The following is a 23,750-nucleotide window of genomic DNA, read 5'->3' as shown; positions in this document are numbered from 1 at the left end:
GCCGGGGACGGACCGGAGAACCGGGGAGAGGAGGGTCGGGACAGCGGGTGATATCGGGGAAGCGGGGCCGGGGGAACCGCGCTGGAGGGAGGGAAGACGGGGAAACACCGAGGAACCGGGGCTGGGGAAGGAAGGAAGCCGGGGAACCGCGGCGAGGGAGGCGCCGAGCACCGGGGACACAACGGGAAGCGGGGAAGCCGGGGGCGAGCGGGGCCGAGCCCCAGGGAGATACGGTCGGTGAACCGGGAGAGATAAAAGAACCGAGCGCCGGGAAACCGGAACCCGAGCAGCGGCCAGAAAGGGTCGGAGCAGCGGGAACCGGGCCCGCGCTCCGGGCGACCGGGGTTGGGAACCGGGAGCACCGGATAGAGGGGGAGCTGCGCTCCGGGAGCACCGGGAACGCGGAGTGGGGGGGCTGTGCGCTGAGGAAACTGGGGATCATGAACCGGGAGCGCTGGGAAAAGGGGGGGCCGTGCTCCGGGGACGGCGGAGAGCGGGGACCGTGCGCCGGAGGTACCGGGGACCGCGGGGCCCTGCGAACGGCGGAGAAAGCGGGCAGCGCACCGGGGAAACGGGGAGCGGAGCGCTTCTGGGGTGCAGCGATGGCCGTACCCCCACCCCGGCCGTGCTCTCACTCTCTCCTTTCTCTCCCCGTGCCAGGAGCGGAGGATGAGCCGACAGCCCCGGCGCGGAGCGCGGCACGACGGCCGCCGAGCCGGCCCGGCGCGGCGCTGAGCATCGCCCACGAGCCGTGTCGGGGTCCCGCCGAGCCCCCCGCGGGTGGGTGCCCCCGGCATGGACGGCCGTGACTTCGCGCCCCCGCCGCGGCTGCTGTCGGAGCGGGGCAGCCTCGGCCACCGGCACGGCACGGGGCGCGTGGCGGGGTCGGCGCACGGGGCCGTGCAGCCCCCCGGACACTTCCAGCCCACCAAGTACTTCCCGGCGCCCATCTCCATGGCCACGCACACAGGTCAGAGGGGTCGGGGCGCCCGCGGTGCGGGGGGCCGGGGAGGGCCGGGAGGCTCGGCACGGCCCCGGGAGCTCGGCCTCCCTTTGTGCCGACCTCGCTGTCACCGCGCCCGGGGGTTTTGGGGTTTTGGCTCACGCACACGGGGGACATCCCCCCGCCCGGCCGCTCCGCCGGCGCGGGAGGAGCGTGACCCCGGCTCCATCCCGGTGCCGGGACGGGGAGGCGCGTTCGGGCTGAACAAGGAGGCCGTTATGCGCGGGGCCGTGGGGCGGCGGTGGAAGGTCACCGAGCCCGGGCTCGATATTCGGCGCCGAAGTGTCAGGGTGCGAAGGGGTTCGCGGCGCGTGTTCGCCGCGGCAGCTGCCGGAGCCGGACAAAGCGCGGCACACGGCCGAGCTCGGCACGGCCAAGCAGCCCCGGCGCGGGGTCACCGGATCCGGCATCCGCGGCGAGCTGCCCGCGCGGCTTTGTCTGCGGCATGTGCTCGCCTGCGGCCGGGCACGGCTCAACCGGGCTGCGCGCCGCCGGTACCGGGGTTCGCTGCACGGGGGGCTCTGAGGGCGCAGCCGGCGGGGAGCCCCCTGCGCTGCCGAGCTCCGGGATGGAGCCGGAGCGGGAGCGGGGCCGGGACGGGAGCCGTGTGCCGGCTCGGCGCGGCGCAGCGCCGGGCCCCCCGCTTCCCGCCGGCGCAGGCGGTTGTCTGGCCGCGGCACGGCGGCAGCGCCGGTTATTGTCGCCGCCTTGATGAGCTGTGAATACTAATAAAATTATATCTGCTTTAATGGGATTACAATTAGTGCGTGGATTAGGGCGGGGGGCACGGCCGGGCCGGCGCGGGGGGGTGGCAGCCGTGGGGGTTCTTGGAAGGAGGTGGAAAGCGGGGGGCACCGGGGGGTGCCGGGGAGGCGGCGCCCGATCGGGCCCGCGGCCGGGGCGGTTTCGCTTTGTGCCGGCGGCCCCGCTGCCGGGACCACCGCCGGGCTCGGGGGGCCACCCCGGCTTCCCCCAGCTTTGTTGGGCGAGGAGTGCGGATGGGGGCTCGGAGCCCGGCCCCGGGATGGGGGATAGCGGTGGCGGTTCGGCTGCTCTCCGGCTCGCGGTGACCGTGGGGGGATCCCGGAGGGCCGCCAGCGCCGGGGTGCTGCCGGCTTCCCTCCGGCTTCCCGCCGCGGCCGCGTCCCCGTGCAGGACCCTCACACCCGCCGGGGCCTGGGCGACACATGGGAGCCCGAATGCACCGGAGGTTGTTAAAATAACATGGATCCGGCTAAAAATACCCCGGCAGAAACGCGCCGAAAAAAAACATAAAAAAAAAAAAACCCAGAGAAAAAAAAAAAAAAAAAAAAAAAAAAAGAGAGAAGCCAAACCCAACAACAGAACGAGCTAAAAATATTCCGGCTTTGGCAGGGCCGGCGCAGCCGGAGCGCTTCCCAGCGAGCTGCGCTCGGAGGCTCCGCGCGGCCGGAACGCTGCCGGGGCGGATAAACCGGATCGCTGAGCGGGCGGCACGGTGCCGGCGGCAGGGGGGTCCCCATCCCCTGCACCCCGTGCCCTCCCGGCACGGCCCGGCCGCGATGCCGGCAGCCGCGCTAGCATGGCGCGGTAATTAAGGCCGATGATTGATAATTACCCCACCCAGCGCACGGAGCCAGCCCGCGGTTGGCCGTGGCGGGGCGATGCCGGTGCGGCACGCGGCGCCCGGGGGGCACGGCGGGGCCGGGGGGGCTCCGGCCGCGCTCCCCCAAATGGCTCCCGGCGTGGGGCCGGACTACACCTCCCAGGAGCCTTTGCCGGGCCCGGCGGCCGCCCTGGGAACGGAGATAAAACTGTTTTCCTTGCTTTTATTAAAGCCGTAACTCAGGGCCGCGCGTTCGTGCAGCCGAACGCTCCGGCTGGCGTCGGGATTGGCACCGGCACCGCCCGGGGATGGGGGGATGGAGACCCCCGGAGCCCGCCCGGGCGCGGTGCAGCCCCTGCGCCTCAATTGTAGGGGTCCCACTGGCACGGCACAGCCCGTGCTGAGCAGGGCCGGGGTCCCAGAGCCTCCGCCACAAACCGAGGGTGGGAAACTCTGGCAGAGGCCTGTCCGAGCCACGCTGGGGCCTGGCTGCAATTTTTGCCTTTCGGATGTTTTTGTGCACTAGAGGAGAGTTGTGACTGTGCTGGACTGTGTCACTGTGGCCGAGCCCTCGGCCAGGAGCAGTGTGGCCGTGGTGGTGTGTGGCTTGACCCTGTGAGGGTGTGCGTGCATCCCAGTGTGGATCCCGATGTGAGCCCCAGTATGTGTCCTGGTGTGTATCCCGGTGTGAATCCCAATATGCATCCTAGTGTCCGTCCTGGTATATGTCACGGTGTGAATCCCAGTGTGTGTCCCCGTGTATATCCAGGTGTGTACCCTGGTGTGAATCCTGGTGTGAGTCCCAATGTGCATCCCGTCGTGTGTCCCAGTGCTGCCCCGCAGCCTGGCAGTGGCGGTGTTGGTGTTTGTCCTGGTGCTGGCACGCAGCCTGGCCATGACAGTGCAGGTCCCGGTGCGTCCCATCCCGGGGGTGCTGGATGTGCTCCCACACATGTCCCCTCCCTGGATCGCGCCCCAGGCTGGGTGCTGTGCGGTTCTGGCACGGCTCTGAGGGGGGATTTGGGTGCTGATGGTGGGAGGCAGGTGGGGACGGTGGCCCTGGCTGGGTGGTGACACGGGGCCGGGTGCCAGCGCCGCAGCCGCTCTGCATCGCTGCTTCCCTGGAGATGGGATCTGCGAGGGGCTGGAGGCCACGGCGCAGCTCCGGTGCAGCTCCAGTGCAGGGGCTCCCTGATAACCCAGCCCCCAAAGTCAGTGTCAAAGTTAAACCAGATCTGGAGATTAACTGGGCTGCTCCTTGGTAGCCACGAGGCGCTGGGGGCCGAGCGTGGCCGGTGGGACGTGCAGAACCCCGGATCCCACAGAATCACCCCGGCTCTCGCAGAGTCATCCTGAGCGCTCCGCTGTTCCTTAGTCATGAGCTGGATCCAGGCACAGATGTTGCCACGTGCCAGGCCCTGGGGGACGGGCAGCTGCTCCTGGCATTGCCCAGGGAACAATGGGGGGTGGATGGGCTCCATGGGGAATTTTGGGGCCACTCTGGGTGCCCCTGGCTCCTTGGGACCCCCAGCCCTGCCTGTGCCCTGATTGCCCCACAGCATCACCCCAGGGCAGGCTCTGACCCTGCCTCGTGCCGGGGTCCCCCAGCCCTGGGGGAAGACGAGTCCTCCCCCCTCCAGGACTCATATGTGTGATGTTCACAGGAACTGCACAGGGTGCCCGTGGACCCACATTTTGGAGGGTTCCTGGATGTGCATGCCATCCATGTGACATCACTGGTGGGGTGGGACATCAGGACCTCTGGGACTGGACACTCCCTGGTTTCCATGTGCTCCAGCAATGGCCTTGCAAGGCACGTGTGTGTCAGGTTGTGCTCTGGGTGTGCAAATCGTACTCTGGGAAAGTCATGTGTGCAGGGAGCGTGCGCTGAGCACACGAGTGTGCCAGCTGTGCCAGTGGTGTGTGCCAGCTGTGCCAGTGGTGTGTGCCAGCCGTGCCAGCAGCGTTTCCCAGCTGTGCCAAGAGTGTCCCCCACCCTCGTGAGCCCTTTGCACACGTGGCCCCAGTGAATGTGCAAGCGCTGAGTGTGCAGTGGCCGTGGCCAGCACAGCTGCCAGTGGCATTCCAGAGGGGATAACCTCTCGCACAGCACTGGGATCACCCTGCTGGCCCCTCGGGCACCTTCCGGCAGCGTTTCACCATTGCAGCGATCATTGAATGCCGTAACAATATGGATTCAGTTGGAATTACAGCACCGAGGGAGCCAGAGCCCGTTTATTCCCTGTTTGCCAAATTTTTAAAGGGGCCGTGTGGGTTGTGAAGCACGTGGGGGGCTGCCCACCACCCCCTGCCCGGTGTGGGGGGGCCCGGGTTGCCCCTGCCAGGGTCCCTGCCAGCTCCCGGCCCTCCACCCGCAGCCCCAGCTCCATTAGGAATGTTCCAGCCCCAAAATAGCCGAGGGAGAAACCCAACCCTGCGCACGTCCCCCCCGCCACCGCCGCCATCCTGGGTCTGTCACCGCCCTGGGGATCCCAGAGCAGCCGTGGGCTGAACCCCCCCAGGACCGGGCCCCCCCTGCACACGCTGGCCCTGAAACTTTCTGCCTCCCAACACATTCCCATCTGTGCTGCACTTGGAGCGGGGGCGAGCAGCAGCTGGAGGGAAGGGAGCACCTCTCGTTGTCCCCTCCTGAGTCTCCCCAGTGCCCCCCGCCCCTCTCAGCGCTGTCGGTGTGGCTGTGCTGAGACCTGGCACGCTCGTCACACGTGTGACCCTCTGCAATTCGGGGCCAAGGGAAATTTCGTGCCGGAGCCGGGAGCGATGCCGGCGGGGCTGAGTCACAGCACCGGCCTCGGGGAGCCCGGCCAGGGAGTTCCCAGGGTGACGCTGCCGGGAGGGCCGGGCTGGGACCCCGCAGCCATCTGTCCTGTGCTGGCACCCTGCCCCACGGGGCTGTGCCTGTCCTGGCACTGCCAGTTCATTGGTGACACGAGTTGTGCCCGGTCTCGGGGACTGGCAGCATGGGCTGCTCCAGCACTGGTGGCTTATCAGTGGCACGAGTTGTGTGCGTCCTCAGTGACCCGTCCCTGTCCTGTGCTTGTCCCTGTCCTGTGCTGGTCCCTGTCCTGTGCTCACCATCACCATGGCTAGAGGGGCAGAACCAGGGGGCTGCTCCCTGCCCCTGCTCAGTGCATGAGTGTGCAGGGGGTCGTGGTGAGCGGGAACGTGGGATGGACAGTGCTGGCCACGGGGCTGAGTGTGAATGTGGGATTGCAGTGCTGGCCCCGTGGCCAGCCCGCGCCGGGGGACCCGTGAGTCAGCGGGTGGGCGGTGGGGAGCGGCGGCCCCACAGCCCCCCCGGGACACCCCGGCCCTGCCGCCATCGGGGTGGGGTGAGGGGTTATTTTTTTCCAGCCCGTTTCACAGCTTCCAGAAAAGTCTCATTCTGGAAACCTCGGCTTCCCGCCCGGCACAGCCCGGCACGCTGCCGGCTCCACGCCCGCACGGGGTCCGTGGCGCACAGGGCGGGTTTGTGTCCCCGGGGATGCGTTGGCACCGCGGGGTGTGCCCGCCCGTCCCGGTCCCGGTCCCGGTGTGTATGTCCGGTTCCCAGGGCTGTGGGTGGGATGCGGCCGTGCCCCCGGCCCACGCGGCCCTGCCCCGCTCGGCCTCGCCACGGAGGAAGGAGCGAAGCTGCCTGAAACCACATCCCGACACTCATCCCAGAGGCATCCCGGTGGGATTAGCCGGGGAGCGTGGGCCGGCTTAGAGAGCAAAGCATCGCTTCCTGCCCCGGCCGGGCGGGCAGCCAGCCCGCGCTCCGCGCCACGCCACGCGTGCCGAGCCGTGCCGAGCCGTGCCGAGCCGAGTCGTGCCACGGCCGCTCTGGCACACATGGACATGGGGAGCGGGCCCACACGGCGAGGGGCAGCTGCTCCCCCATCCCGGCTCCCCCATCCCGGCTCCCCCCATTCCAGCTCCCCCCGCCCGGCCGCTGGCCACCAGCTCCGAAGTTTCCACCATGATCTCACGGCTTGGCCGGGATGGGAGCGGGATGGGGGGCGGGATGGGGAGCGCCGGCCACGGGCCTCCCCAAGGGTGCTGGGGGCCCCCCCAGCTGCGGGGGAGGCAGCAGGGTCAGGGCCAGGGCTGTCCCCCCTCCTTGCACTCACACACATGTGCGCACACACACAGAGCACACATGTGCACCCACATGGCCCGGCACAGCCCGTGTCCCTGGAGCTGGGACTGTCCCAGCACTGGCAGCAGCCGGTATCCCCTGGGAGGGAGCAGCAGTGTGGGGAGCCACACACGTGTGCAGAGCCTCCCACGTGCTGTGAGTGCCTCGGGCACGCACAGGGCAGGGCTCCGGTGCCCCTTGCGCGGCTCTGCTGTGCCTGGCACACCCTGGGGCTCATCTGAGCCCCGTGGAGCTGGGGGTGTCAGGCACAGGGGACGTGGGGGCTCACAGGGGATGTGTGCAGGCAGCGTGTGCACGAGGGACAGGGTGACACGAGGGACATGGTAACGCGAGGGCTGTGAGCATGAGGGACGTGTGTGCACAGGGGCTGGGTGTGCACAAGGGACACGGTCCCATAAGGGACACGTGTGTGCACAGGGGCTGGGTGTGCACAAGGGACACGGTCCCACAAGGGACATGTGTGTGCACAGGGGATGGGTGTGCACAGGGGACACAGTCCCATGAGGGACACGTGTGTGCACAGGGGATGCACCAGTGCAGAGTAGGCTGCGCAGCCCTGTGGCAGCTGTGCACACACGCGTGTGCACAAGGGAGTGTGGTGTGCTGGGTCGTGCGAGCAGGGCCTGCACAGCCCCCCCTGAGTGTTCCCAGCCCCCCTGACTGTGCCCTCTCCCCGCAGCCGGCAGCAGCCTGATGGGGAGTGCCCCCCCCTCGTCCTTCATGGGGGGCTTCCTGAGTGGCAGCCTGGGCTCGGGGGGGCCCAGCCACCCTGCCGGCCCCGCCGCCTCCCCCCCAGAACCGGCCTTCTGCGGGCCCCACTCCGGCACCTCCCAGATCTGGTTCTCCCACTCGCACGAAGGTGAGCGGACACCGCGGTGGGGACGGGCTGTGGGTCGGGGGTGGCTGGAGGCAGTCGTGGCTCTGCCCAGTGCCAGTGGTCACATCCTATCAATGCCCACGTGTATGGGATCCAGGGTCAGCGGCTTCTGGGTGGTGAGGGTGGGTTTGGCCACCGCTGTGCCCCAAAACACCCTGGGCATCCACAGGGACCGGGCTTAGACCCCACAGTTGGGGTTTGGGGTGGCTGGAGAGGCTCGTGCTGAGCTGCAGAGCTCCGGCTGAGGCCGGGCCACCTCGTGTCACTGGTGATGGTGATCCCGGACAGGGACACCCCTGTTGGGGCAGGTGGCAGTGTGGGGACCCCTGGGGCAGCCCTGGTTAAGCCGAGTCCCCGTGCCCCCCCACGCTGTGGCGTGTCCGTCCCGCCGGAGGAGCGGGAGCGGGAGCGGGGCGGCGGAGCTGGCGCGGGGCCCTGGCAGCCTGCCCGGCTGGTAGTTTGACCGGCTGCCAGCTGGCTCCCGGCGTTCCGGGGGGGCACGGGGGGACGGGGACGGGCAGCGCACGCGGCTGACGGACAGCCCGCCCGAGCCGTGCCGAGCCGAGCCAAGCACGGCCGCTGCGACACGGGGCTGGGGGGGGTCTCAACCCCACCCCCGGTTCCCAGAGGGTGGGAGGGGTCCCAGCCTGGAGGGGATCACGGGCTCTGCACAGTTCCCAGCTGGAGCCGTGCAGGTTGGGATGCGGGGGCAGGTGCCACCCCAGCCCCGCTGACTCGATGTCCCCAGCCCCGGGGTACCCCCGCTTCTCCGGGAGCTTGGCCTCCACCTTCCTGCCCATGGGCCACCTGGACCACCACGGCAATGGCAACGTGCTCTATGGCCAGCACCGTTTCTACGAGAGCCAGAAAGGCAGGTACCGGGGCCACCGGGACCCCTATGGGGGTGTGTGTCCCCCAGCCGGGCAGGGGTGGGGGCTCGGTGCTGGACCAGGTGGTACTGGGGCAGCGGGTGGGGTGGTGGGTGCCAGTCTCAGCTCTGCTCCTGCTTTTCACGGGGTTGTGGTGGGCACTAATGGGGTCGTTGTTTGGGTGGGACACAGACCTAATGAGCCCGACCCTTCATCCCCATCCGGCCGCAGTTTGGGTGGGGGGAGCGCGGCCGTCTCACCCATCGCCCTCCCCTCCAGATAACTTCTACCTGCGGAACCTTCCGGCACAGCCCCCCCTGCTCCCCGCCAGCCACGGCTTCCCCGGCATCGCCCGCGCCGCCCCCGGGCCCCCCGCCGGCTCCTGCAGCCGGGAGCGGGACGCCGGCCCCCTCCCCAAGACCCCCAAGGACTACGAGCGCTTCCTGGCGGCCAAGGACAAGGGGGGCAAGGGCGACCCCAAGGAGCGGCTGCCCGAGGAGGACCCCAAGGAGCGGCACAAGGCGGTGCTGCCGGTGCCGCCCGAGGGGCACTGCAAGGAGGGGGTGCCGCCGCGGGGGGCCGGCGACGGGCGCCCCAAACCCCTGGCCTCGTGCCTGCTGGGGGCCAAGGGGCTGGACGGGGACGGCGCCCGCGCCGCGCTGCCCAGCTGTGCCGGGAGCGCCCTGCCCCGCGCCGCCCGCTGCGCCCCCAAGGAGCGGGAGCCGGGGGTCCCCGAGGCGCCCCAGCCCTACGGCGAGGCGGTGGAGCGGCGGCAGATGCTGCACCACGCCGTGTCCTACGCCGTGCCCGCCGCCGGCTCCTTCCCCTGCCTCCCGCTGCACGCCGGCCCCGAGGTGCTGTGCCCGCTGCCCGAGCCCCCCGCCCGAGAGCTGAAGCTCAGCGGGGCTACCTTGGTGCCCTCGGTGGGACCCCCGACGGACAAGAGCCGCTCCTTCCAGGCGGAGTCCGGCGGGATGGAGCGCGGGGACGGCAAGGAGCGGCACGCCGAGGCGGGCACCGAGCCCTACGGTGCCCCCTTCCACCATCCGCTGAAGGCCGAGGGGCCGGCGGAGCGGCGGCTGGAGTGGGGGGCTCCGGGCACGCGGCTCAAGGGGCTGGAGTACCTGGGGGGGAGCGCGGCCGAAGGACCCCCGTTCTCCGGCCGGTGCCCCGCGCCCAAGGCGGGTATGGAGAAGGGCTACTTCGAGGTGCCGCCCGCCCCCGACTGCTCCCGCGCCCCCCGGCCCGACCCTCTGGGCGTCCGCGTGGGCCCCTCCTGCTGCACTTTAGAGAAGGGCCCCCCCAAGGAGCCCCCGGCCCAGAAGGTGGCTCGGATCCGGCACCAGCAGCACCCCGAGGCGGAGGCGGCCGAGGGCAAGCGCAAGCCCCTGGAGCTGGGGGGCCTGGGCTACGGCGGGCACCCCCTGCCCCCCTGGGGGGTGCAGGGCCAGGGGCCCCCCATGCCCGTGGCCGAGGAGCGGAAGGGGGGGCCCTACCTGGACCCCTTCGGCGCGGGGCTGGTGCGGGCGCAGGAGGTGCCCAACGCCCCCGACGAGGTGTCGGCCATGAAGAACCTGCTCAAGTACAGCAACGGGGCGCTGCTGGGGGGGCAGAAGGGCCCCCCCTTCGTGGGGCTGGCCAGCGCCAAGGGCAGCTGCGCCCACCAGGACGCCAAATTCCCGTCGGGAAAGGCTCAGCCGGAGCTGGAGCGGCCGGACTGCGCCCGCGGCCGGGAGCACGAGGCGCTGGGCCCCGGCGGCACCGAGGGCGAGGTGCGGCAGCCGCCCGTGGGCATCGCGGTGGCCGTGGCGCGGCAGAAGGACACGCTGGGTCGCCACGAGCCCTACGGCACCGCGGGCACCGGGCGGCAGCGGGCGGCGGCTGGAGTCAAAGGTGAGGGCCGGGGAAGGGGGACGGGGCAGAGGGGGCTGGCAGTGCCACGCTGATGCCACCGCGGTGTCCCCGCGGCAGCAGGCACCGCGCGGCCCGTGCACCTGATGGAGCTGGAGGCGGAGGAGGAGCGGGGCCGGCTGTGCGAGGAGCGCCTGGGGCTGCCCGGGAGGGACATCCTGCTCCAGTGAGTGCTGGGGGAGCCCGGCTGTGAGGGCTGGAAAATGGGCTCTGTGCGCCTTTTGGGTGCAGGGGAGGGTGATGCCAGTGCTGCCCCCACACTCTGCGTCGCCTTTTCCCGCAGGGACAACAAGGAGCTGGTGGAGTTTGCCCGGATGCACCCATCGGGGGGGTGTCCCGGGGAGCTGACCCCACACCTGATGATGACGGGGGGCTCGTCGCTGCCGGCGGGGCAGCTCGGGGGGGACCCCGCCGCCCACGCCCACCCCGCCCACACGCACTGGCTGCCCCGCACCCGCAGCCCCTCCATCTGGATGGGGGGACACTCCTACGGTCGGTGCTGGGTTTGGGGGAATTGGGTGGGTGCTGACCCCCAGCAGTGGGGTGCTGACAGACCCCCCCATCCCCACAGGCATCGGGCACCCTGCCCTGCACCAGAACCTGCCCCCTGCCTTCCCTGCCTCCATGCCCAGCGCCATGCAGCCCGTGTTCCCCCTCGCCCAGGACCCCCCTGCCCAGCTCGTCATCCTCCCCACGGAGCCCCCCAGCCACGGCACCCCCCACACGCTGGGTGAGCCTGAGACCCCCACCTTGTGCTGGGGAGGGGGGTCCTGGAGGCTGAGGGGGATTGAGAGAGAGGAGAGGGGGGTGGCAAATGGGGAGGTCACAGGGGGTACTTTTGGGAGTTCATGGCTGATGGGGTCCCTGGGGCTACTTTTGGAAGTGCAGGGGAGGGGTATGGGGTCCTTGCAGGTGTTTTTGGGGTTCAGGGGTGGGAGATGGAGGTCTCTGGGGGTGCTGCCAGGGTTGCAGGACTGGGGTTGGGCACTGCTGGGGTCTGTGGGGTGACCCTGAAGAGGGTCTCTAATTGCCCCCCTCTGTTGGCAGCTGACGTGATGGACCAGGCGTCGCTGTGGCCCCCCATGTACCCGGGCCGGGGTCCCAGTGCCCACCTGCAGCACACGGGGCAGCTCCCCGTGTACCCACGGTCGCAGTTCCTGCGGCAGCAGGAGCTCTATGCCCTGCAGCAGCAGCAGCAGCAGCAGCAGCAGCAACGGGCAGCCCAGGCCCTCGAGATCCAGCGGCAGGTGCACGGCCAGGTGCCAGGGGATGGGATGGGATGGGGTGGGATGCGATGGGATGCGATGGGATGCGATGGGATGCGATGTGGGGCTGGCTGGAGGAGGGTGGGTTGTGGGACTGGGGTGGCAGATGTGGGGAAGGACTGAGGGACAGGCGGTGGGGCAGAGGCTGGCCCGTTGGGCTGGATGGGGATGTGGGTGCAGGGCTGAGATGTGGGGCAGGATGCGACACGTGTCACCTCCTTGTACCCCGCAGCGGAAGCCGGAGGAGCAGCCCCTGGAGCTGGAGGAGAGGGCTCCCGAGAAGCCCCTCAAACCCTCCCACAAAGCAGTTGCCTTAAACCCCCCGGCCAAGGGCCTGACCTCGGCGGCCCCCGCGCCCCCCAAGCTGTCCCCGTGCTGCCACTCGCCGGCCCTGCGGCACCCGGCCAAGTGCCCCGTGACGCTGCCCACGGCCCCCTGCACTTTACCCGCCTGCCCCGCCGCCAGCCCCGCCGTGGCCCCGCGCTCGCCGGCCGCCAGCCCCCTGCCCGCCCCCAGCAAGGGCGGCGAGGGCGAGGACGCGCGGGGCGAGGGGCAGCCCCCGCACCGCTACCCCAAACCTCTGGAGCCAGGTAGGACCGGGCGCGGGGAGCGGGAGGAGGGCGGCTGAGAACAACCGGAGCATCCCCGCTGATCGTGACCCGCTCCCCCAGACCTGCCCCCCGGGTACGGCTACCCCGCCACGGCCATGGGCTACCCCGCAGCGCACTCGGCCGAGCCGGCAGACCCCGACCCCGTGCACGCCGGCTCCCCGCCCGCCGAGCCCGAGCAGTCTCGCACCTTCAGCCCCGCGGCCGAGGCGCTGCGGGACCCCCCGCGGGACCCCCCGGCCGAGGCTCCCGGGGCGCTGCTGCACCGGCACCACCTGCTGCTGCCGCCGGCACCGGGGCCGCTCTGCGGGGAGCGGGGCGCGGCGCCGGCCGCGGGCGGCGCCGAGGAGCCCTTCGGGGGGCACCGCGAGGTGGCTCAGGGAGCGCCGGAGCGGCCGGAGCAGCAGCACCCCGTGCCCCAGGAGGGGGGCTCCCCGCTGCCCCCCACTGCGGAGGAGGAGGAGGAGGAAGAAGAGGAGGAGGAGGAAGGCGACAGCGATGGCTCGGAGCCAGAGGGCAGCTGCGATGAGGAGGAGGAGGAGGAAGAGGAGGAGGATGGCGACGTCCCCAGTGGGCACCAGGGCTGCACGGGTGGGCTGGAGGCGCTGATCGCCGCTGGCATCGACCTGGGGGAGCTGCCGGCGCTGGAGGAACCCGAGGAGCCCCCCCCGGCGCCCCCCTCGCCTGCCCCCCACCCCTCAGGGATCCCGGGCATCGCCCTGCTCAGCGAACTCGCCGACCTGGAGCTGCGCCGGCGCCGCTGCGACCTGGCCAGGGAAGGTGGGTGACACCCGGTGCCCCCAAGTGTCCCCAGCACGCCCTGGTGACTCCAGTGCCCTCCTGTGCCCTTTATCTTATGGAACTGGGGGGCACCATGCTGTACCATGCCGTACCATGGCGTGCCATGCCGTGCCATGCCGTGCCATGCTCTGCCATGCTGTGCCAGGCCGTGCCCCACTCGCAGCCAGGGCTCGGCTCCAACGCCGGCTCCAGGCAGGCAGGATTTGGGATTCCCTCCCAGCTCGGCTTCCCCAGGGAATCCCAGAGGCCCCAGCAGGAATGGCTGCACAGCCTGGCACATCCCCAGCCCTGTGGGAGGGAGGGAGGGAGCAAAGGGGGGGACCCAGTGCTGGGTTCAGGTGGGGACAGCGTGGGGTGAGGGGGCGGCTGTGGGGTCCCACTCCCCATGGATGGGGTGGTGGGGTGGGCACGGGGCCATACGGGGCAAATCACCCTCCCAGCCGGGGGGCTGCTCCTGTGCCCCCCAGGAGCCAGCGCAGGGCTCCGGTGTGTCAGTCCTTGCTGACCCCCTGCCATCCCACAGGTGAGGATGAGGAGCTGCTGGCCTTCAACCTGCAGAACCTGGCCACGGTGGCGGCCGCCTGGTCGCTGGTGGAGGCGGCAGGACGGGAGGGCAGCCCCCCCGCCCTCAGCCCCCTGCCCGTGTCCCCCCCGCCCCGCGCCCGCGTCCCCCGCCGCAAGTACACCTGGACCCCCAAAACCAAGGCCGTGAGTGTCCCCGGAGGGGGTGGCGGGGGGGGCGAGCCGTGCCCAGCCTCAGCCCTGGCTCTGAGGCCGCTGGCGGTGCCAGCCGTGCCCGAACCCCCCCTGGCCCCCCAGGTGTGCCCGCTGAAGGCGGCCATGGAGCAGCTGAACACGCAGGAGGTGGAGGTGCGGATGCGCCTGGCCGAGCTCCAGCGCCGCTACAAGGAGAAGCAGCGGGAGCTGGTGAGGCTGCAGCGGCGCCACGACCACGAGTATGTCCTGTCCCCGTCCCTGTCCCCGTCCCCGTCCCCATCCTGAGCCTGGGGGCAGCACGTGATCCTTGCCCCAGTGGCAATGGGGGCGCTGCTGACGGTGTCCCCATTGTGTCCCTGGTGTGTCCCCGGTGTGTCCCCGGTCTGTCCAGGCGTGACGAGAGCTCCCGCAGCCCCGCACGGCGCGGGCCGGGGCGGCCGAGGAAGAGGAAACACTCCAGTGCCCTGGGCAGGGCCGAGAGCCGCAAGGTCAAGTGAGTGACTGGTGCCACATGTCCCCCTCGGCCCAGGGGACAGAATTAATGGCAGGGTTTATGTTGGAGGGAAGGGGAGGAGGGGGACGGCAGCTGGGGCGAGCAGGAGCCAGCCAGGGTCGGGTCTGGGTCCTTCTGGGGGCTGCAGGGTGAAGCTGAGGGGTGCAGGGTGCTCCCAAGGGGTGCAGGGTGCCCCCAAGGGGGGCAGGGTGCCCTGGGGATCCTGCAGGCACCGTGCCCACGCCATGCCCCCGTCCAGGGCAGTGAAGACCAGCCTGTCCCTGCTGTGTGCTGAGCTGAGGGGGGACCCCGAGCCCCAGAAGAAGAGGAGCAAACTGGCCGGGGGCACCTTCAGCAGCCTCCAGGGCTCCCCGGTGAGTCCCACGGGGTCTGGGGGCTGTGTTCTACCCCCAACCCCCCCTGAGTCCCCCCAGTGTGGGCTCCTCTGCCCTGTGTGGTGACTCGTGGGCTGTCACAGCTGAAGCAGAAGGTGAAGGGCAAGGGGCTGCCCCCCGGGCTCAGCCCCTTCCGCCGGAGGGACCCCAACCCCAGCACCCGCATCCAGAAGAAGCTGAACCGGCCCAAGAGCTCCAAGGGCTCCAAGTACCAGGGGCAGGACCCCGGTCCCCGGCAGCCCCCCCACTTCAGAGGCAAGCAGGGCACAGGGATGGGGTGTGGGGTTGGGGTGGGGGTGCTGGGGTGCTGCGGTGAGGTCCAGAGTGGGGTACAGGGGCGGGATGGGGATCTGCTTGTGAGGTGGTATGGGATGGGGGATGGGGGATCTGGCATGGGGATGGGGATGTGGGGCCAGAGTTGGGGTTCTGGGGTCTGGCACAGGACTGGGGTTCAGGTTCGAAGATGGGGTGCTGGATCCAGCCATGAGTCTGGGGGGGTGGCTCGTGCCAGGGCATCACACATGGCCTCAACTCACGCCATTGTTCACTGGACGTGCAGGGGCCACCCCTGTGTGCAGGAGTGCCTCACCCTGTCCTCTCCCCTTGCAGACGAGCCTGAGGGTGACACGGACAGCGAGGACGGGGACGAGGAGCCGGGGCTGTCACTGCCCACAGGGCCGGTGGCTGTGCTGGGCCCCTCCCCGTCCTCCGTGGTGAAGATGGAGGCCAACGAGAAGGCCAAGAAGAAGAAGGAAAGGCAGGGGCTGCTAGGTAATGGGATCCACCCTGGGAATGCTGGCAAGGACCCGGGGGGCACCTGCTGGGACTGGGTGGGCAACTGTGAGGTGCTGCCAGCCTGGACCTCCACGGGCTCCCCAAGCCCTGTCACCCGTGGGCAGCCCTGACCCCTGTCCCCGCAGGTCCCTGCCGGCTGGGCAGCCCCGAGGGCGAGGTGAAGATCAAGCGGCGGCCGGTGAAGCCGGGGGCGGCCGGGAAGCTGGAGAAGCTGCCGGGCCGGCGGAAGGCGGGGGGCTGCCCCGAGGGCAGCAAGAAGAAGCTGAAAGCCAAGGCCAAGGAGAGCCTGAGGCCCCCAGCCCCCGGCGGCCCCAGCCCCCCGGGACCCCCCAGCAGCCTCTTTGGGGGCAGCGACCCCCGGCTGCTGGGGCCGAGGGACGAGGGGGCTCGGCTGGGGGACAGGGGCAAGAAGGGCACCCGCAAGAGCAAAGGGCTGCAGGCAGCCCTCAGGGTGAGTGGGGCTGGCCTGGGGCACCCCTGGGCTCGGGGGCAGGCAGATGTGGTGTCTGCGTGGGCTGGGGACACCAATGGGACCCAGGGCATGCAGGGCTGGGGTTGTTGGATTCTGCCAGTGAGATGTGGGTGCGCGGTTTTGGGAGTGGTTGTGGGGTGCTGATGGAACTTAAGGGTGCGGAGGGACGGGGGCAGGTTCTGCACAGGTTGTGGGTGCTGGTGGAGCTGAGGGGGCACCCCTCAGGGGGGTGGGACGCCCTGGTGAGCCCTGGTCACACAGAGGGGTCACTGGCGTGCCCTGACCTCCCCGTGCAGCGCAAGAACGGGGCACTCTCACTGGCCCTCTCCCCCCGGAGCGCCAAGACCATCCTGAGCAAGGGCAAGAAACTGGCCAAGGTCAAGAGCAAAGTGGCCACCAAACAGGTGAGACCCGTGGGGGTGCTCCCCACCCTGGCACGGCCCCCTTTGCCCCCCACCCACCCCAAGCCTCCTCCTGCAGTGCAAGGGCCGGGCCGTCAGCAAACTCCTGGAGAGCTTCACCGTGGAGGACGACTTCGACTTCGACGACAACAGCAGCTTCTCGGAGGAGGAGGAGGAGCTGGGGGGCTGCCTGGCAGGGGGGGCCCGCGGGGGGGTGCCCCACGCCTGCGCCATCCAGAAGGAGGATCTGCGGGACGGGCTGCACATCCTGATCCCCAAGGAGGACAGCCTGCTCTACGCCGGCAGCGTGCGCACCATCCAGCCCCCCGACATGTGAGTGCAGCCTCCCGGGGCTCCCAGACACTTGGGGGGGTCCCAGACATCTGGGGGTGTCCCAGCCGTCTGGGAGGTGCACCAAGGTGGGTGCTGAACCCCTTCTGTGCCCCCTCCCCAGCTACAGCATCATCATCGAGGGTGAGCGGGGGAACCGGCAGCACATCTACTCGCAGGAGCAGCTGCTGCAGGAGGCGGTGAGTGGGGGGCAGCCGGGGCGGGGGTCAGGGAGGGGGTCCCGGACCCCACAGACCCTCACACGCTGCCTCCCTCAGGTCCTTGACATTCGGCCGCAGTCACGGCGGAGCCTCCCACCCGGCACCCGCGTCTGCGCCTACTGGAGCCAGAAATCCCGGTGCCTCTATCCCGGGAACGTGGTGCGAGGTGAGGCTGCCTGGGGCAGCCAGGGTGGGGTGGGCACTGCCAGGGGTCCCCTGGCGTGGGTGATGCTGGGGATCCCCTGCCCACCCCAACAGCCCCCGTGTGCCGCAGGCTCCTCCAGTGATGAGGAGGAGGAGGACGCCGAGGCCGTGCTGGTGGAGTTCGATGACGGGGACACGGGACACATCGCCGTGTCCAACATCCGCCTGCTGCCCCCCGACTTCAAGATCCAATGTGAGGGCCGGGGTGGGATCAGGGATGTGGGGGGCTCTGGGGGGACACGGGACCGCCCTGACCCCCCGCTCCCCGCAGGCACCGAGCCCTCCCCGGCCCTGCTGGTGTCCAGCTCCTGCCGCCGGGCCAAGCGGGCGTGTGGCGACGTGGGCACCCCTGGGGCGCTGCCCCCCACGCTCTGCCCCGACCACGGCCCCCAGCCCCCCCGGAATTCCGGCAGGAAGGCGGCCAGCAAGGAGAAAAGTGGTATGGAGGGGAAGGAGCAGGATTCCCTGCCGGGCTGGGGTGAGGGGAAGGTGTTGGGATGCAGGGAAAGGCACTGGGATGTCAGAAGGAGTTTTTGGGATGGGGGAAGGATACTGGGATGCAGGGAAGTGTGCTGGGGTGTGGGGAAGGCTGTTGGGATGTGGGAAAGGTGCTGGGCTGTAGGCAGTGGAACAGATTCATGGGAGGATGCAGGAACGTATGGAAGAGTGCTGGGATGCAAAGATGTGGTTAAGAGGGCTGGGAGTATTGGGGTGCAGAGAAAGGTGAGGAGCTGGGGTTGGAGGAAGGGGTGGCACTACGAGGGTGGAGATCAGCCCCAGGGCATCTCTCCCTCCCTGCTCCTGTGGCCTCCTGACCCCCGTGTTCCGCAGGCAAAGCCCTGGAGGGGCTGTCGGGGGGCCGGGGGCCGGCGCCGGGGGACTCGGCGGCCGGGCGGCGCGGAGGGTCCCTGCTCAGCTGGGCCGCCGTGGCACAGACCAAGCGGAAGGCGGCGAACAAGGGCTCGGCCGTGCTCCAGAACCTCTTCCAGGTCAACGGCAGCGCCAAGAAGCTGCGGGCCAAGGAGACGCTGTTCCCTCTGCACCACCACCACCACCACCTCGCCGCCCCCGTCTTCGGCAACGCCTTCGGCGCCGACTCCTTCGGCCGCATCGCCGGCTCCTACGGCTCCTTCGGCGCCGGCGCCGGGCTGGTGCTGCCCGCGGCCCAGAAGCTGCTGCGCTCCAAGAAAGCCGAGCGGCTGGAGGCCGAGGTGGGCAGGAGCGGGCGCAGGAAGGCGGCGGGCGGCGAGTTCCTGGTCAAGCTGGACCACGAAGGGGTGACGTCCCCCAAGAACAAGACGTGCAAGGCGCTGCTGTTGGCCGAGAAGGACTTCGGGGCCAGGCTGGAGCGGCCGCTGGGCAGCCACGGCTACGGGCACGCCGGGCTGGGCGGGCGGGAGCGCCGGGGCCGCGCGGCCACGCACCCGCTGCCCGTGGGGCTGGCGCTGCGCAAGTACTCGGGGCACGGGGACTTCGCCCTGAACTGCGACAGCGACTGCCACAGCTCCTACTCGGACATGGACGAGGACGAGGACGCGGCCGGGCTCGGCGCCGACGTCCCCTCGCGCTTCATGACGCGCCTTTCCGTGTCCTCCTCTTCCTCGGGCTCCTCCACCTCGTCCAGCTCCGGCTCCATCTCCACGTCCAGCCTGTGCTCCTCGGACAACGAGGACTCCTCCTACAGCTCGGAGGACGAGGACTCGGCGCTGCTGCTGCAGACCTGCCTGTCGCACCCGGTGCCGGCGCTGCTGGCGCAGCCGGACGCGCTGCGGCCCAAGGGTGCCGCGCCCCAGCGCTGCTTCCTGTCCAAGGCGGCCGCCGCCGGCCCCAAGGCCAAGCTCAAGCGCAAGGATCCCCTCAGCTTCGCCAAAGCCAAAGAGTTCTCCCGGCGGCAGCGCCTGCCCTCGGTGGAAAACCGGCCAAAGATCTCCGCCTTCCTGCCCGCCCGCCAGCTCTGGAGGTGGTCGGGGAACCCCACGCAGGTGAGGAGCCCCACGGGCACTGCCCTGGCACTGCCGGTGCCCGCCATGGGCACCCACCTGGGCATGGTGGAGGGAAGGAGCAGGCACAGCTTGGGGCAGGTGGGTGTCAGTGTGCAAGGGACAAGGTGCACACTGGGGGACATGTGAGGTACCCCGTGCTGCAGGCAGAGCCCTAGCTGCTCGGGGTGCTGGGGACACCGGCTGTGACATGTGACATGGGTGTGACGTGGGTGCCCAGTGCAGGGTGCTAGTGGCACCGACTGCAGGATCGGGGAAGGTGCAGGTGGCACATGGGCAGCCAGTGAAGGGAGCTGGTGACACCAGCTGTGAATGCCAGCACAGGGAGGTGGTGACACCAGCTGTGTCCCTTGAGCTTGCAGTGCTGGCAACACCAGCCGTGTCCCTCATTTTGTGAGCCCCCCGCCCTGGCTCTCCTCTCCACGTCCCCCGCGGTGTCCCCCCGGCATCAGGGCGGGTCTGGGGGTGCCCATGCCAGCTCTGAGCCCGTGTCCCCTCCCCAGCGGCGCGGCATGAAGGGCAAGGCGCGGAAGCTCTTCTACAAGGCCATCGTGCGGGGCAAGGAGACGCTGCGCGTGGGTGACTGCGCCGTGTTCCTGTCGGCCGGGCGGCCCAACCTGCCCTACATCGGCCGCATCGAGAGCATGTGGGAGTCCTGGGCCAGCAACATGGTGGTCAAGGTCAAGTGGTTCTACCACCCCGAGGAGACCAAGCTGGGCAAGCGCCAGAGCGACGGCAAGGTGAGGGCAGGGCTGGTCGTGACATGCCAGGGAGCCATGTACCACACGGGGTAGCCATGTACCACGTCTGGTACATGTGTGTGGTGTCAGGTAGCCGCATGGCCATGCACCACGTCGGGTAGCCGTGTATGGTGTCAGGCGGCCACATCAGTACATCAGGTAGCCCCGTGTTGGGTGGCCGTGTCCCAGACGAGGTGGCCCTGTCACTGGCCAGGTGGCCCTGTCCCACGCCAGACAGCCATGTCCCACAGCAAGCAGTCACGTCACCAGCTAGGTTGCCGTATCCCATACCAGGCAGCCATATCCTCCAGCAGGTAGCCGTGTCCCCAGCCAGGTGGCCGTGTCCCCAGCCAGGTAGCCGTGTCCCCAGCCAGGCAGCCACACGCCCAGGCAGCGGCAGTGACGGCGCCTTGTCCCCGCAGAACGCGCTGTACCAGTCGTGCCACGAGGACGAGAACGACGTGCAGACCATCTCGCACAAGTGCCAGGTGGTGGGGCGGGAGCACTACGAGCAGCTGACGCGCGGCCGCCGCTGCCAGGACCGCCAGGACCTCTATTACCTGGCGGGCACCTACGACCCCACCACGGGGCGCCTGGTGACCGCCGACGGGGTGCCCATCCTGTGCTGACCCTGGGGTGCCACCCTGTGCTGACCCTGGGGTGCCCACCCTGGGGTGCCCAGCCCCTGCTGACCCCAGGGTGCCACCCTGTGCTGACCCCACCCAGCTCTGATGCAAAGGGTGACGCCCACACAATGTGGGGACATTGGGGGCACATCAGGGGGACGTCTGGGGGGGCGGCTCCCCTACAAGCCATAACTTTCCCTAGTACCTCTGACTGTTTGCCAGCAGGTGAAGCAGAAATCAGGTGTGTTGTTCTATTTATTTTGCCTGTAAATATTGTATTTCTTCCGGGAAGTTTTATGGAAAAGCGAGAAAGGAAAAAAAAAAAACCCACAAAAAACACAAAAACAAATCCGACAACAGCAAAAAAAAAAAAAAAAAAAAAGACAAAAAATTATAAAAAAAAAATCACAAAAAAATAATAATTATCCTCGGGGAAGGGGGTGGGGGGGGGGTCGTTTCAGTGCACTGTGTCCCCCAGCCTGGGGGGACGGGGACAGCGGGGAGCGCTGTACAGAGGGGGCCAGGGCGGGGGGCTCGGCCCCGGGCGGGGGGCCCAGCGCCGCCGTCCCCAGTGCAATAGTGGGGTGACCGCGGGGGGGACACTCCGGGGGGACCACGGGGACCCCGCGGGGCCGGCGGACGCTGGCCCGTCCCGCCGCCGCTGCCTGGAAAATATGTACAGGGGCTTTTCCAGTGTAAACACTAAAAGACACACAAAAAAATCCCACAAAACAGGATTAAAAAAAAAAAATAATAACCCAAAAGGACAAAAAAAAAAAAAAAAAGGAGCAAAGGGTTAAACAAAGGTTTTATGAGCCGCCATTCCTGTAAAGGCCTTTTACTATGGAACTTTTTTATGGATAACTTGGCTTATGAATAAATATATGAACCGTTGCTGGCGCCGGCTCCGCTCTCGGCTCTGCCTCCGTTCCCTCGTGCTGCCACCAGCCCTGGAAACCCCAGTCGGGGATTGGGATGGAGCAGGGAGGGATCAGGGGTGGATCACTGATGGATCAGGGGTGGATTGGGGATACAGGGATTGATCAGGGATGGATTACTGATGGACGGGGATCAGTAATTCATCAGGGATAGAGGAATGAGTCAGGGATGGAGCAGGGATACAAGGATTGATCAGGGATGGATCAATGATTGATCAGGGATCATCAGGGATCGATCAGGGATAGAGGGATGGGTCAGGGATGGATCAGGGATACAGGGATGAATTGGGAATGGATTGGGGATGCAGGGATGGATCACTGATGGATGGGGATGGATCAGGGATCAATCAGCGATACAGGGATGGATCAATGATTGATCAGGGATGGATCGCTGATGGATGGGGATGGATCAGTGATTGATCAGGGATGGATCACTGATGAATGGGGATGGATCAGGGATCAATCAGGGATGCAGTGATTGATCAGGGATGGATTTGAGATTGATCAGTGGTTGATCAGGGATGGGTTTGGGATCGATCAGTGATTGATCAGGGATGGATTTGGGATCGATCAGTGATTGATCAGGGATGGGTTTGGGATTGATCAGGGATTGATCAGGGATGGGTTTGGGATCGATCAGTGATTGATCAGGGATGGGTTTGGGATCGATCAGGGATTGATCACTCCGGGCCTGTTCTCCCGTCCCCACGTGTGCTCAGACGGACGGGCAGCGCTCCCTCGCCATTGGTGGAGCCTCCGCCAATCAGCGGGGGCCGAGCCGGCAGCCGGGCTCCCATTGGCTGTCGGGGCGCGCTTTTGTTCTCGGCTCCGGAGCGCGCCCTCCAGCCCCACCCGCGGCCGCCAGGGGGCGCTGTGGGCGGGGCCGGGCCCCGCGGGGCAGTGCTGCCCTCTGGCGGCCGCGCCAGGACACGGCAGGGGAGACAGAGGGACACCGGGGGACAGAGGGACACCGGGGGGACAGAGGGACACGGGGGGACAGAGGGACACCGGGGGGACAGAGGGACATCGCAGGGACTGAGGGACACCGGGGGGACAGAGGGACACGGGGGGACAGAGGGACATCGCAGGGACTGAGGAACACCGGGGGACAGAGGGACATCGCAGGGACTGAGGGACACGGGCAGAGTATTTGGGGGACAGGAAAGGGGATGGACAGACAGACAGACAGAAGCTCAGCAGAACGGAAGGACAGATGGGCAAGTGGAGGACAGAGAGCTGCCTGCTGGGATGGACAGACAGATGGACAAGGACATGGCTGGAGGGAGGCCGGACAGGTGACAGAAGGGTGCCCAGACGGGTGCCCAGACAGATGGACACGGAAAGGGACAGACGGACAGGCAGATGGGCACAGGGAGCGATGGACAGATGGATGAGGGAGGGATGGACAGGTGGACAGACAGACTGATGGATGATGAGCCAGGCAAGTGCAGGCTGGGTGGACAGACAGATGGACAGATGGACGCAGGGAGGAATGGACAGCTGGATGGACAGATGGATGTAAGGAGGCCGGACGGACAGACAGGAGGACAGCGGGATGGCTGCACAGACAGGTGCAGGGACGGACAGAGGGACAGCTGCAGCTGAGTGTGGGGGTCACAGGCTGGGGGCGCCCAGGGACCCCCACCCACACCGGGCCTGTCCTTGTCCCTGCCCAGGGGGACCCTCTGCACCCCTGGGGTGTCCCCGGCACAGAGGGGACAGTGCCACCACAGTGCCACCAAGGGACCCCTGGGCTGCCCGGTCCCCCTCAGCCCTCCCAGCCCCCCTCCCATGCTCACCTGTCACCCACCACCCTGGGGACACCCCCAGAAGGGTTTGGGGTGTCCCTAAGGGGAATCCCACCCATCCCCACATGGAGCTGGCCTGGGGACACCCCCAGAATTTGGGGTGTCCCTAAGGAGAACCCCACCCACCCCCACCCCCAGGGACATTTGGGCACCCAAACAATGGAGGAAGGGTGGGGATAGAAAAGCTGCAGCCCCCCAAGCAGAGCCAGGGCTGGTGGGCAGCCCCCCAAGACAACACCCAGCCCATGAAGGGCTCTGGCCCCAAATGCCCTATTTTTAGCCCCAAAACCCCACCCCAGCTTCCTGGGGAAGCTCCCACCCACTCCCTCCCCTCACCACACAAACCCAGCGGGAGTTACTGCAGCTTTTTACCATTTTATTTTCCTTACACAATGAAGTGTTGTTGGGCATTACAATTTCTCAACTTTTCAGATGATTTTTAAACAAATTTTGGTTCTTTTGTTTTTCCTACCATCACGTGAGAACATTAAGGCAACGTACAAAAAAAAAAAAAAAAAAAAGAAAAATT

At 68.3% G+C, this 23,750-nt stretch overlaps 2 protein-coding genes across 2 annotated transcripts in view; one reads left to right on the top strand and one right to left on the bottom strand.

Moving 5' to 3' along the window:
* The first annotated feature begins 795 nt into the window (after positions 1 to 795).
* BAHCC1 (BAH domain and coiled-coil containing 1) lies at positions 796 to 20,499 on the top strand. The gene is made up of 26 exons (XM_054293060.1): positions 796 to 970; positions 7,430 to 7,609; positions 8,376 to 8,498; positions 8,776 to 10,389; positions 10,468 to 10,573; positions 10,691 to 10,899; positions 10,979 to 11,137; positions 11,455 to 11,666; positions 11,905 to 12,262; positions 12,344 to 13,060; positions 13,605 to 13,789; positions 13,901 to 14,037; positions 14,190 to 14,291; positions 14,551 to 14,665; positions 14,770 to 14,941; positions 15,296 to 15,457; positions 15,607 to 15,932; positions 16,250 to 16,357; positions 16,434 to 16,687; positions 16,809 to 16,884; positions 16,963 to 17,071; positions 17,180 to 17,302; positions 17,381 to 17,548; positions 17,941 to 19,091; positions 19,613 to 19,849; positions 20,272 to 20,499. The coding sequence occupies exons 1-26, from the start codon at positions 796 to 798 to the stop codon at positions 20,476 to 20,478; spliced, it is 7,485 nt and encodes a 2,494-aa protein (XP_054149035.1). The 3' UTR covers positions 20,479 to 20,499.
* A 3,077-nt stretch (positions 20,500 to 23,576) lies between these two features.
* Positions 23,577 to 23,750, bottom strand: part of ACTG1 (actin gamma 1) — a 2,974-nt gene continuing 2,800 nt past the window's right edge. Inside the window, exon 6 of the mRNA XM_054293081.1 lies at positions 23,577 to 23,750. This exon is cut by the window's right edge and continues 726 nt beyond it. The gene's annotated coding sequence lies outside the window, so the exon portion shown is untranslated.

This window comes from Melozone crissalis, unplaced genomic scaffold (assembly GCF_028551555.1).
Source record: "Melozone crissalis strain CALT ecotype California unplaced genomic scaffold, PUWL_Pcris_2 ptg000129l_1, whole genome shotgun sequence".
In the NCBI taxonomy this organism is placed as follows: domain Eukaryota; kingdom Metazoa; phylum Chordata; class Aves; order Passeriformes; family Passerellidae; genus Melozone; species Melozone crissalis.
This window is presented reverse-complemented; position numbering and strand designations above follow the sequence as displayed.

Excerpts from the sequence above, each read along its gene's own strand:
- BAHCC1 (XM_054293060.1), top strand. The coding sequence starts at position 796 with ATGGACGGCCGTGACTTCGCGCCCCCGCCGCGGCTGCTGTCGGAGCGG. Across the intron at positions 13,061-13,604 it reads CTGCGACCTGGCCAGGGAAG|GTGAGGATGAGGAGCTGCTG; the intron begins GTGGGTGACACC and ends GCCATCCCACAG. Across the intron at positions 19,092-19,612 it reads GGTCGGGGAACCCCACGCAG|CGGCGCGGCATGAAGGGCAA; the intron begins GTGAGGAGCCCC and ends TCCCCTCCCCAG.